Raw genomic sequence first — 13,415 nt, forward strand, 5'->3', positions numbered from 1 at the left:
TGAGAACTCGAGAGGGGACATTAAGAACCCAAACAAACAGGAGCGGAACACGGGTACTGTAATTAGGAGGGCCGGAATCAAAACCTTAAAAATACAATATATATATATATATATATATATATATATATATATATATATATATATATATATTAAAAGTTATAAAACAAAAAAAAGTCTAAATCTAGAAAATTAATATAAAAATATTCTTAATAGTTCATATATTCTTAATAGTTCGTCAAAACTCAAAACATAACACATCCATATTTTACTCACTTTTGAGGTTGCTTTTTCCGATCCATTTGGTTCACAAGGTATTTTGTGTACCAATGGTTTTTCTGTTGTGTCAATAAAATTGGTTTGAATAAAAAAAAACATTGTTCAACATATACTGCATGCTGCATTTAACAACTAGCTAATATTAAGAAAAACTCAACACTGACCTAAAATTTTAGTCATTTCCTTATCCAACATGTTTTAACTTATAAACATAATTTATTTTGTTTTATGATGGATTCGAAATATAGTTCAAAGTTCAAACAATACAACAACATAATTAATAATATTAAATGAAAAAATTGTCAAAAATAGAATACGATAAAAAAAAACATATTTTACATTTGTTCAAGAATATATCTCAAAGTATATTTCAAATTGAAGATGCATTTGTTCATTAAAGGTTATATCTTCAAGAGAGCTGGTCCAGTATCTTAAAATAACAAAGAAATAAATATATTTTAATATGTATAATTTTCAATGTTATTATGTCACACCCAGGCTGGCGGCAGAAACATCGGGCGGTGTGGCGTTCGTTGAACATCACAGTCACAAAACATATAAAATCTTCATTACTAAACGGAAGTTACATTTGATCATTACATGATATATGCTATCTATTTCCCTGCGACTTATTCTTCCTTGTAGCGATCTTCTCCCCCTTCGGTTCCTTAGGAATACATGCGATTTTGAAAATGGTCAACATAATGTTGGCGACTTCACATGTTTTATTTTATAAATATTAAGAATATTCTTTTTAAATAATTTTTAGTATATGATATTTGTTTAAGAATATGAACATTTTCATAACTTCTCTGGTCCACTAAGTTTCTAATGAGTATCTTCTTTACCGTCTCTGACTCAATCGTATTCTAGCATTATCTATCTGTCATTATTCTTATATTATACATTGGCTTTCCTTAAGAAGGATTTATGTTATTATTCTAGGATGTATTCTCCTTATACCAAAAATAGTTTTTATATGTATTTTGATAAGGTAATAGGATAGTATTTATTATTGTTCTTAGATATACTTGTTACTCTTAGTATATTAGTATTATAACTTCTCTTTTCAGATGTGCCACCCCTTTGGTACATCTACAATATATTACTTTTCTTAGACGATTTTCACCCCTTTCGTATATTGATGTATACTATTACTACTTTAAGGTGTTCCTGTTTAGGTAGTTTAATTAATTAAGGTTGACTGAACAATGCTACAATGAGTTCCTATAATCGAGCGTTCGACTTGAATTTTGCCCCACACGACGCTTTATCAGACTTCGTAAAATAGTTTAGAAAGTTATGCCTGTTGTGATTCGACCATCAAGGTTGTAGCTAGCAACCACAGGTGGGGGTGTCAACCCCATATATATCTCTACATATCTTTCCCGCTTACTTAAAATTTAACAATTATAGGCCGGGGTTTGCTGAAAACTAATCGGCTAAAGGATGAATAGTATCGTTCTCATTGGGCAACATTTTGTTTAGCCTTACCATATACTTCTTGTAACGTCCCAAAAATAGAAGTAAAAGTTTTATTTTTAAACCATTAAGTCTTACAACCATATATTCCAAAAACAACAAAGTAAAAATATATTTTTCAAACATCATAGTAAATCAAAAGTAATCAGTGCAGAAAAAGTCATCAGGGGATGAAGTGCAGTCAAGTCGGGCTCTTCCATTTGGAACTGGAAGTACCTGAAAATGTTTGTTCCACAAAATCATAAGCACAAAGCTTAGTGAGTTCCCCAAAATACCGTATAGTATACATATCAACTGTTGGATTAGGTGTCTAAGCTCATACCTATAATTGGTATATACTTGAATTAATAGTAACACAATCCTTTTGGGTTGTCCTCAAAACTAGCAACTGGACAAGATGATTTTGGGAGAGAGAGGTTAAATTTATTATTTGATTAATAAATTGAAATAAATGATTTATTAATATATTATGAAAATAATATATTAATTAGAAATCATATTATTTAATTAATAATTAATCAGAAATTAATTGGAATTAGCTTTGGGATTAATTGAATTAATTAAAAGTGCAAGGGTTGTTTGGCAATTTATTGATAGTTGAGGAAAGAGGCTCTAGAACCTCCCTAGAAGGGGTTGGATACCATAGGTGCTTCATCCCAGATAATCAATAACCTTTTTCTTACTAATCTGCCGAGTTCACTGTCAGACGGTATCTTACAAACAGAATCCTCCGTAAGATTCAACAAAATTATAAACCGAGAGTGTGCTGTCCTACCTCCAGGCAATAATAATGATGCAATACCACTTGAAGCAACATTTAAAACTATATCACCATTATATCTAATTGCTGCATATATTGTCTTCCAAAGAAAGGTTTTGCCCGTTCCACCATATCCATACACAAAAAACACACCTCCTTTCTTATCCTTGACTGTAGTCATGATATCAAGAAAAATATTGCGTTGCTCGTTTGTTAATGCATGAAACATACGATCAAACTCTTTCTTTAAAATCGGTATGTCATAGTCTAGCTCCTCGGTGATAAGGCGATTTGTTGAAGAAGAAACGGTATCAACATCATGTTTTTAAGTTGATCCTCAGTGGTAAGGCATTTTTTTTATAATTTTTAAGACTGGTGTTGTTACGAAGTAAAATCTGTTCGATCTCGAACAAAGTCAAGTTTTTAAGTTGATCCTCATTGAGCGATAAACCTGTAAAATGAACAATATGTCAAAAACAATATAATATTAAATAGTTTAATGGTAATTAAAAAAATTGTACCATGCATATTGAAAATATATAATATCCGTTTTTACAAATAATGATAGAAAATTATAATACCTGGAGACTTTAATCTACGTTGTTGGTTGTAAAGAATACCATCCGACAAGTGTTGCCATGTATTTTCCCAAACAAACTCTAGTCTACCCAAACTGTTAGACATTAACATCGTAGAAAATAAGAAACGCAAATAAAAACCAGTTCTTGAATGACTTGCTTCCTTATCTGCATCGACATATTCTTTGTCGTCATCTAAGAGTCCCAAAGCATAACATGCATCTCGAAAAGTAGGAAATTCTTCACCATTTACCGTACGAATTTCTTCAAATGATTTTGGACCTTTCACTTTATTTAAAAGAATCCGTAAGAAGTAAACTTCGCCAAGTTTAGGTGAAACCGAGTGAATCCTTCCTATTGAACGTCCAATTTTCCATGGCTTCCACAACCTATCATTAGGTTTCCAAACAAACTTTGTAGGAAATTCAACATATGTAAGTTTTCGTGCATCTTTATTAATTTTATTACATTCCATCCAAGATGTGAACATAGAAGCAGCAACTGAAGGTTGTTCAAGAACATCGGCAATATCATCGTCTGCAGCATATATGACTTGTTGTTGATCAGGAAGATGAAAAGGTAGTCGCATCACAGAAGGATATCGGTAATGAACATCATAATTAAATATTCGCTATGACGCTTCACATGCAGATATATATATATATATATATATATATATATATATATATATATATACAATCATAATAATCTTTTATTTCATCTACAACCTTTTCGTGATTAGAAGCAGTGTTAACAACAATTGTAGCTCTATCTGGACCTTTGTTTATATATTTAAACAGATACTTTATGGAAGATCCCTGATTGCACCATTCAACATTAATGTGTGCCTGATATCTTTTCAACATATATTTGTTATATGGAACAACATTTATGTTGTCTAACTTGACACCTGATTTTTCGCACAAATATCCATTGTTTCTTCTCATATATAAGGGATAACCGTTGACATCAACTGAAGAATGATTACAGAATTGCTTTGGAAAATTTTTCGAACATTGTTTGTCAACCATGAATGGACAATTCATATTTTCAACTCCACAAGGACCATGTATCATGAATTCACTTACAAGTGAATACAATTCTGGATCTTCATTGATATTTGGAATCTCAGCGGAAATAATCGGATCAATATATTCAACAGTAGGCCGCTTGGAGTCAGCATGCACAAATAGACAAATATGACTATGTGGCAACCCTCTTTTTTGAAATTCAATTGTATAGACCACTACAAATTAATTTTATAAATAAGATATGATTTGTATTGGATGAAATATATTTGCAAATAATAAAAAATGTTAATAAATGAAAAAATCATTATAAAAAAAAGATTTGTATTAAACAACAACTTTTAATACCTGCTTGAACGATGCCGAAAATTTTGTTTTCCCGTATGTCTTTAATAAAAGCATCAAGCTTTATTTTGAATAACCTACATAAGATATCAGGTCTATCTTCTGAATGTAGTGAAGTGTTATGAAGAAACCTTTTAACTTCAGGTCATTTTGGATTACATGTAAAGGTTATGAAGAAATCAGGATATCCAAACCAGTTACATAAGGACATGGCGTCAAGGCAGTTTTGCATCATATAACGTGCACCGCCAGTGAATGAAGAAGGTAAGATAACATGTTGTACGACGTTGGATATATCTTTATTCCCAAGATCTTGTTGATTACGTAAATTCCCATAAGACTCACATCTAAGAATTTGTTGTTTGCTCCTTATTAAATGTAATCTCTCGCTTTCAATCATAGTATAAGCATCTACCAAAATCTGTTGGAACAACCTTTTTGAATTAAGAATTAATGAAAAATATTGATCCCTGTCCTGTATTCTATAAGAAAAAAATTCTCTCATTGTACAGTTGGGCCGCTTGCTGTTGCTTGAAGGTGTAATACCTCGATGTGGTATGTCAACCCTATAACCATCATCACCATATGGAAACAGTAGTGGATACTGAAGAGGAAGGTATGATGGATGTAATTCACTAATATGCCGTAGAGAACCAGATGAAGTTTGAACAACAATATCTCTATTTTCAATTGAATCACCAATATCTCCAACAATTAAAGCGGCAACCTCAGAAGCAGATGGTAGGTTGTATGTCCTTCCATCTTGGTCCCTTCTTCCAACAATTCTCAATTTGATATCAATATGAGGGTTTTCATGAAAACAATCTCTAACCATTCTATAAGACTGAACCAAGACATTATTTGAATCTAACATCAACTTCAAATCTTGTATGATATCATTATCAAGAACAGAAGAATTTGATGTAGATCGTTGATTTTCTCCACTGCAAGTAACATGAATGTAACATCCCAATTTTCAGGGCCAAAATTTTCATTTTTAAATTAAGTACTTCATAAAATAGTGTACCAAAACATTGTCGAGGTTACATCAAATTATAAAAACCATAACGTCATGTCTCAAAATCACAATGTCAAAAGTAATGAAAATCAGAGTACAATCCCAGAAACTCCATGCGAAAATCATGTGTGTGTGTGATGCACTGCTACACCGCCGGCTCCTTCCCCATGGACGAAGAGGTACCTGAAACCAAAACTGAAACTGTAAGCACAAAGCTTAGTGAGTTCCCCTATCATACCACATACCATATAATATCATCGGTATCTTTCAACCGGTAACTGCCATCGGTATCTTTCAACCGGTATCTGCCATCGGTATCGTCCAACCGGTAACCTCCATCAGTATCTTTCAACCGGTATCTACCATCGGTATCTTTCAACCGGTAACCGGGGACTATTTCACCCCTATCACTATCATGCAATAACAAGATATAATCATACAGTCAGGCATATATGGGTACTGACCTACCCTTCGATCCTAACGACCGATGTCAGGGAAAAACTATTCCCTGCCACTACCACTAACACACATAGCATATCATGCAGGCATATCTCATGACCGTGTCACATGAACATACCAAGATAATTATCATAAAGACAATTATCTACTAAATACCCCTGTTGGTAGGCCGGCATTGTGGCCTTAGACCCACCTCTACTGGAAGGTAACTCACCTCGATGTCGTGTAGTGTCTGAAATGTCCTCGGCGTGAAGGTCGACTCCCTTCGACTCCCCGATCCCTACACGGAAATCCTTCTAAGTTATCAATATGAACATGCAACCCAACCCAGGGTCGAATCAATTCAGTCAAAGTCAACACCCAGTTGACCTGACTCGCCGAGTTGGTCTACCAACTCGTCGAGTCCATACTCCACTAACCCGATCCAACCTCGACTCTACTCGTCGAGTCTAGCAAGAACTCGACGGGTTCTCCTTCATTCAACCCATCGGGACCATCTTCATCCGACTCACCGAGTTCATCCTTAAACTCGTCGAGTTCATCTCCCTCATAAGAATGTGTCCAGTCTATGACTCGCCGAGTTGTATGGACAACTCTTCGAGTCCATCTTCAAAGATTGGGAGATTGCCTTGGACTCGCCGAGCCTGCTCTAAGCACTCGTCGAGTCCCATGACTCCCAGGCCCCTAATGGGTCTAAACAACTGAGGGGCCTTCCACCCTCGCATCTGGTCCAATCAAAAGAAAGGATTTGGCGACAAAGCACCCCGACTCGCCGAGTCCCAAGAACGACTCGCCGAGTCCATCCTTGTCCATTACTATACAGTCGATTTAAATGGGTCTTAACACATCAAAACCATAGATCTGGCCTCCTAATGTCCATTTTACACGTAAAGTTCCAAACTTGGTGCACATGCATGGGGTCTTTGGCTCAAAAAGCCATAAAATATGATCTTCAAGATGTATGGGGCTCTCATGGCCATAAAGTTGGCACCTTTATTCCATGAGACCCCTCCTAAGACCCAGATCTGAAGTCAAACTCCATTCATCCCTTCAAAATCCGAAGATGGCTTAGAAAACTCCCAAAATCCCAACCCCAAAGATGAATAAGCACATAGAAGACCAAGACAAAAGGTTTTTACCTTGAATAAGCTGGAAATGGAACAAAATCCCTGGATCTCCAAGCCCACACTCGAACTCTCAAGCTTCTTTCTCCTTCTCAAGCTTCACAATCCACCAAATGCACCAAAATGGCCTTAGAACACACAAAAACGGCTAGGGTTTCGATATACAACTTTCTGGGAGTGATAAGGACGATGGAGGCTGAGATGAGATGTTTAAATAGGGTGCAAACCCTCGAATTTAGGGTTTCACTCAAACAACACCTACTCACCGAGTCAGTCTCCCGACTCGTCGAGTAGGTCACTTAAACTTCCCGCGGATCCCGACTCTACTCGACGAGTTGGGCCACCAACTCGTCGAGTCCCAGAGAAAATACATACAATTCTTGAATAAAATACATAACAGGAATCAGGTGTTACAATGAACATATAAACATAAGATAAATAAAGAAAGTAATGTTGATGAATAAGATATCTATTAATGTGATAATTGTGAAAAGTGTACCCAAAACATGTTCGTCTATTTGCGATCTCATTATCAGTATCGTATATGTACAATTGAGTGAATTTTGGTTTAAATTCATGTTCCGGTAAAAGGCTTCCGATACTATGATAATTTTGACCGCTAAGTCGAAAAATGCATGGAGCATTTTCTCTATTGATTGAGGAATCAATCTTGCCACCCATTGACGTAAAAAAAAACATAGAATTGTAAGAACGGATGTTCTTCATGATCTGTTTGCTTTTAGAATCTCCAGATCTAAAAAGATTTTCATAACTTGGAGGTGCATTCTTTAACTCTGGTTGTTCAACTTTGTCATAAGCACAACATAGAGAATAATTTTCATTCTCCTTTTTTTTACATCTGACAGATTCATCTTTCCATAATTTTGCAAAACATGTTTGGCATACAACAATCTGATCACCATGATCCAAATAATCTGTCAATTAAGGTTGACAAAAAAAAGTTAATCATGTAAGTTTATATAATTGAAAATGATTGAATGAACTAATGTAAATATTATATTTGTAAATAAATTACCTTTTGATATACCTTCGTATATATTTTGATTATTTTGGCAATCGTTGTTGTCTTGATCGGATCTCAGACCAACTATTGGAATAGGAGATACATTTGCCCTTTTTTCTTACTTTTATGATTTGGGTTAGTTAACATGACTGGAGATGTTCTTGATGTTATTGTAGATGATTTGTTTGATGTGTCACCATTCGAAAATATAGAGTATTGTCTAATATTTGGTAACGGTGATTGAAAACTGTTATTGGAAATATCCATCGTTGGGGAAAAAAAAGATTGAAAATATGCATTGTTAAATATGATAGAATAATAATATAATAATATATATTATAAAATCAAATGGTAAAATAAATGAGTTACCATTGGAAATGTTAGATAACGGAGTTCTAACATTTAAATGTGAAGGAGGAGTTTGTAACATTGATTGTTTTGACATATTTGCACTTGATTTAGATGCGAATATGTTTTTATTTTGATGTACAACTCCTTTGAATTTGTCTGAAAAAAATAAATGTTTATGAGAAATGCATAAATATTTAATAATTTTTTTAATTTACTTTAAATATGAATATTGATAAAGAGACGATATAAAAAACAATGAAGTAATAAGTTTTATTTTATATATTTAAAGGAAACATAAAAAGTTTAAAAGCAATCAAGTATGTTACCGTTTGAATCCAATATGATGTTTGGTAACGGTGTTTGAAAACTGTTATTGGAAATATCCATGACTGAGAAAAGAAGATTGAAGGTATACATTATTAAATATGATACAATAACAATATATATTATAAAATAAAATGATAAGATATATGAGTTACCATTGAAAATGTTAGATAACGGAGTTCTAACATTTAAATGTGAAGGAGGAGTTTGTAACATTTGTTGTTTTGACATATACACACTTGATGTAGATGTGGATACGTTTTTATTTCGATGGACAACTCCTTTGAATTTGTCTGGAAAAATAATTGTTATAAGAAATGGATAAATTATAAATAATATTGTAATTTTTTAAAAAATTAACAAAAATTACTTTTTAAAAGAGATTTATATAAAATTAAATAATGTAGATGTATAATATAACCTTTAACGACTTCGTTTCGTGAGATGCGATTTCTGTATCATCATCATTTGCAGAATTACCAGCCTGCTTCAGAAGTTCTAATATTTATATTATTTGCGGGATTAAGTTTTGGTTCCATCAAGATTTACAATAAAACGGTGAAGATCATTATATAAAAGTATGCATCATATGCATCATATCATAAAAAGTAATATAATGAAAAAATAAAAAAATATATATATAAATACCTCAACAACTAACTTTTTTCCAAAGCATTGATAACGTTACAATCAAGTGTATAGCCAAGTATCCCAAACCGATTGTAGTTATTGGAGACGTTAAATCTATTAACATCAATCAAGAATGCCATCTTTTTATGCTCCAGATATTTAAGGTCATAAGGATACAATCTTGGATTATCTCCAGCCTGGAAAAACGTGTTATATAAAGTTGTTATGGTTAAAAGAACATTAATATAAACAAAATCCAACAAATAATAGCAATTAATAAAACAAAGATTATAATTATGTTATACCTGTTTGATTTTCTCTATGAGATCACTTGTACGTTTTTTGACGAGCTTATAAGCATCTCTATCAAACAAAGTTAGTGTGATTGTTCCAGAATCATCTTGGACACGAATAGGTATCTTATACATATGAAAATTTCCCACATAAATAAATATTAAATATGTTTAATGATTAATAATGTATTTAAGTTGTCGATCTGCAATTTTGTTAAATATAAACAACCTTGGAACTGAAGATATTTCCTTTTTTAGACACTTATCAGTATAACATTCATAAACCAGACTTGCATCCCCACTATCTGGACCGCTGAACACATTCCTTGTTTCAACTTTCTTTCCACAGCTTGTGCACGCATCATAGTACCAATCAATGTCTTGTCGAATACCATATATGGTCCCAACAATGACGAATTTCCCCACCTAAAAAAATATAAAATACAAAAGGATCATAAAAATCAATACAATTATAATATCCGTCAATTAAAAAACAAAATCACATTAAGACAACTAAATTATTCACATACCTCTTGTGGTTCTAGAAAATCGACAACATTTTTAACATTGTGATTATTCAAAAATTCGTCATATCCAAAATATGACTGAGAGCTATCAACAATCAAAGAAGAAGAAGGGTTTTGAAGTCCTCACATACCAACCAAGCTGTTTTTTATTAAGGAGATTAATAATAAAATTAGTAAAATTATTAAAAAGAAACAAAAAAACAATGAATTATTAAAATAGTTTGTTACCTATCTGTGAAGGTGTAGTGGTGTTGATTATGATGGCATGTGCGGAATAAAAAAAGATCTAGTGAATCATCATGCAAACTCAAGAACACAAGGAGTAAATAATTCTTTGTAAGCTCATATTAGATCTAGAAAGGATATACAAATGAGTTTGTACAAATTTATCTCTCTAGTCTAACACTCCAAATGGTTCTTTACATAATGGGAGTCACTCACTTCCTATTTATAGGAAAGACTCAACCCATTTACACATACAAAAGGGTAAAACCTAAGACTCCACATCCAAGCATGACTTTGTACCCTAACATTCTCCCCCTCAAAGTTAGGATTGGATGTCCCGGCTTCAGTCTCCAACGAGCTAGCGCGATCAAGAGCAAACTCCCCCTCGAAGTAATCACCGGTCTTCAAATCCGCAAATGAATATCCGAAAAAGTCGCTTCGAATACCCATCATTCTTCCCCTTTTTATAATAAAAAAATGATTATAAAACCCATTAAGGGTGAGAAGCGCTCGAGGATTAATCTTCACAATACTCCCCCCTTGATGTGTACCAAAAATGAATCACCAAAAATCTTGCACGGAAAAACAATCACGAAAAAGCCTCAAAAAATTTCCAATTTGTGAAAATTTTTGACTTTTTGGGGGAAAGTTGCAAGATTTTCCAAAAACCGGGTAAAAACCGTCAATAACAGAATTCTGCAGGGACCCGTTGCGCCAAAAACAGCCAAATATGCGAAACTCTACCCCATTTGTGAAACTGGGCATAAAACGTAAATTCGCACAAACTGCAGAGGCCTGAAATGAATATTCTTCACTTTCTCAGCAAAATCAGTCCATTTTCGAATTTGGGCAAAAACTACCTAATTTTCGAAACGTCAGGGACTGATTTCGAAATTTCAGCCTTTTGTCACAAAATGTCGAAAATTAACCCAAATGTCGAAATTGGGTATAATGTGTCAAACTTTCGAAAAAGCAAGGACCAAATTCGAAACTTCCGCCTTATTTCATCCAAACTTTCGAAAAATTACCCCAAATGTTGAAATGTGTATAAACTGACAAAGTTCCGAAACTTTAAGGGCCAATTTCGAAAGTTGTGTTTCTTCCCCAATTTGTTTCCCAGGTAACGAACCAGTCACTACAAAACCTTCGTTGTTTCAGTAACAAATCACCAAAACCTTCGAAACTTCAATCTCCAAAATTTCGACTATCAAAAATTTTCGACTATCCCGACAGTAACCCAAAATTTTCGTTAGTTGAGTGATACCCAATAACCAAAACTTTCGAATATAAGTAACCCAAATCCAAAACTTTCGTTATTCCAAAAAATTTCGAAAGTCGACTTCCCAACTTGTTATCCCATTGTTACTCGATCACACAAATGATAGCTAAATAAAATCAGATACCCTTCGCTAATCGATTACACAAACACCTTCTCAATTCATCAAAATCAAATACCATCGCCTTCGTTACTTGATCAAACACACCCATTTAACGATTTCACTGCTTTCGTTCAACATACAAAATCATCTTCGCAAAATCATCGATCAGTCGCTTTTAAAATCCATCGACACCAAAGGACAGTATTCGCACATCGACCCATCGTTCAATAATCGAATACTCAATCAACAAGTAAATTCAGACTCCAATACACCAACAAAACTTCGTTATCAGATTCTCGACTCCGACTTTCGTTCTGTGAATCCAAAATACAAATCATCTACCCACTATCGATTTTTCAGATTTCTCAAACATTCGACTATTACTCCTTTGAAATCGATTCAAAAATTCCACAGTGAAGGCTGTTTGACCTCCAAACCGTCGACAGTCCATCCATCTGTTCTTCCCCAGTCGATTCGTTATTAACCCAATAGTCCAACGAATTCAAACTGAATCAAGTTTTCAGAATAAATTTCGACCTTACCAAGCAACACCAACAATCGAATCCATCACAATTTCGAATCATCAGTCACTGAAACGAAAGCTAAATAACCAATTTTGACTTTCCAGGTTGACTTGTATTTCATCAGTCGACAATCTCCAAATCAAATGCATAAATGGACTCCAACCAAAATCGAAATCAACAATTAACACCAAATTGAACCTGATTTCGAAATCAAATAACCCAATCAACCAATTTCGACTCCAAAACTTCATCAATCGATTCTTAGCCTTCGAAATCAAGTCACTGTTTTCGAAATTAGGTCATCAACCAAAATCGATATCAACATTCAATCTCCAAATCCAGTTTAACTTTCAATTTCGTGTTCAATTTATCAAGAACAGGAATGTTGTAAACTCAAGATCTAGTGAATCATCATGTATGTAACGCCCGTGTTTCTAGGCTAGACATTAATGATGATGAAATAGTCTAGGTCAACCTTTGTAACTCATTTTGAAGAAATGAAGAGGAATTATGTGAATTATGTGTTTTGTGCTTAATTATTAGGATTTAATTAATTAAGAATAAAAATGAGCGTCGCAAATAAATATTAGATACATCCAATATCTATTAAGAAAGTTGTAGTGGTCGTGATAAGGATTCCGGATATATAAAGAATACCGAAATCCAAGTTATAACGAATAAGTTATGACCTGTCGAAGTTTCGCGACAACACCGGTACGGCGCCGAATGACGTAAAAAGTGAGTTTTTGATAAACTACTTTTTAGCCTTAGTGATCTAAATGAAAGTCGTAGTGTTCGTTAAACCGAGAGTATGTATAAAAAGAACGCCCAAATCTGACTTTGTATGAGGAACGTTAGCAGACTCGTAATCGGTAGGTATGTTTGAACTATATGTTCATAAGGTGTTCTCGAACTATATGTTCATTAGGTGTTTTTGAACTATGTGTTCATCCGATAGTTCTTCTTTTTGACACTATTACGTGTCGGGGTACGGGAGCGTACGAGAGTACTTTATTCGTATTTTCCCTATACTTTTTATTTTGAAGAGCTTTGGAGTCTTCGTTTCTT

General features: G+C 33.8%; 2 protein-coding genes across 2 annotated transcripts in view; both read right to left on the reverse strand.

Annotated features, from left to right (window-relative positions):
- Positions 1-1,893: 1,893 nt before the first annotated feature.
- On the reverse strand, positions 1,894-3,685 carry LOC145130534 (uncharacterized). Its single transcript, XM_079065318.1, has 4 exons — positions 3,100-3,685; positions 2,904-2,969; positions 2,400-2,689; positions 1,894-1,974 (listed from the first exon to the last, which is right to left on the reverse strand). Exons 1-4 carry the CDS (start codon positions 3,683-3,685, stop codon positions 1,894-1,896), a joined length of 1,023 nt encoding a protein of 340 aa, XP_078921444.1.
- Positions 3,686-4,614: 929 nt separating this feature from the next.
- LOC145130535 (uncharacterized) overlaps positions 4,615-13,415 on the reverse strand; it is a 28,791-nt gene continuing 19,990 nt past the window's right edge. Inside the window, exons 6-16 of the mRNA XM_079065319.1 lie at positions 10,351-10,358; positions 10,223-10,233; positions 9,978-10,118; positions 9,705-9,818; positions 9,431-9,596; positions 8,925-9,062; positions 8,772-8,834; positions 8,464-8,601; positions 8,107-8,178; positions 7,570-8,005; positions 4,615-5,413 (exon numbers count right to left, since the gene is read on the reverse strand). Of these exons, the coding sequence (XP_078921445.1) occupies positions 4,615-5,413; positions 7,570-8,005; positions 8,107-8,178; positions 8,464-8,601; positions 8,772-8,834; positions 8,925-9,062; positions 9,431-9,596; positions 9,705-9,818; positions 9,978-10,118; positions 10,223-10,233; positions 10,351-10,358 (2,086 nt within the window). The remainder of the gene's footprint in view (positions 5,414-7,569; positions 8,006-8,106; positions 8,179-8,463; positions 8,602-8,771; positions 8,835-8,924; positions 9,063-9,430; positions 9,597-9,704; positions 9,819-9,977; positions 10,119-10,222; positions 10,234-10,350; positions 10,359-13,415) is intronic.

Source organism: Lactuca virosa, chromosome 8 (genome assembly GCF_052849685.1).
Source record: "Lactuca virosa cultivar CGN04683 chromosome 8, Lactuca_virosa_CGN04683_v6, whole genome shotgun sequence".
In the NCBI taxonomy this organism is placed as follows: Eukaryota; Viridiplantae; Streptophyta; class Magnoliopsida; order Asterales; family Asteraceae; genus Lactuca; species Lactuca virosa.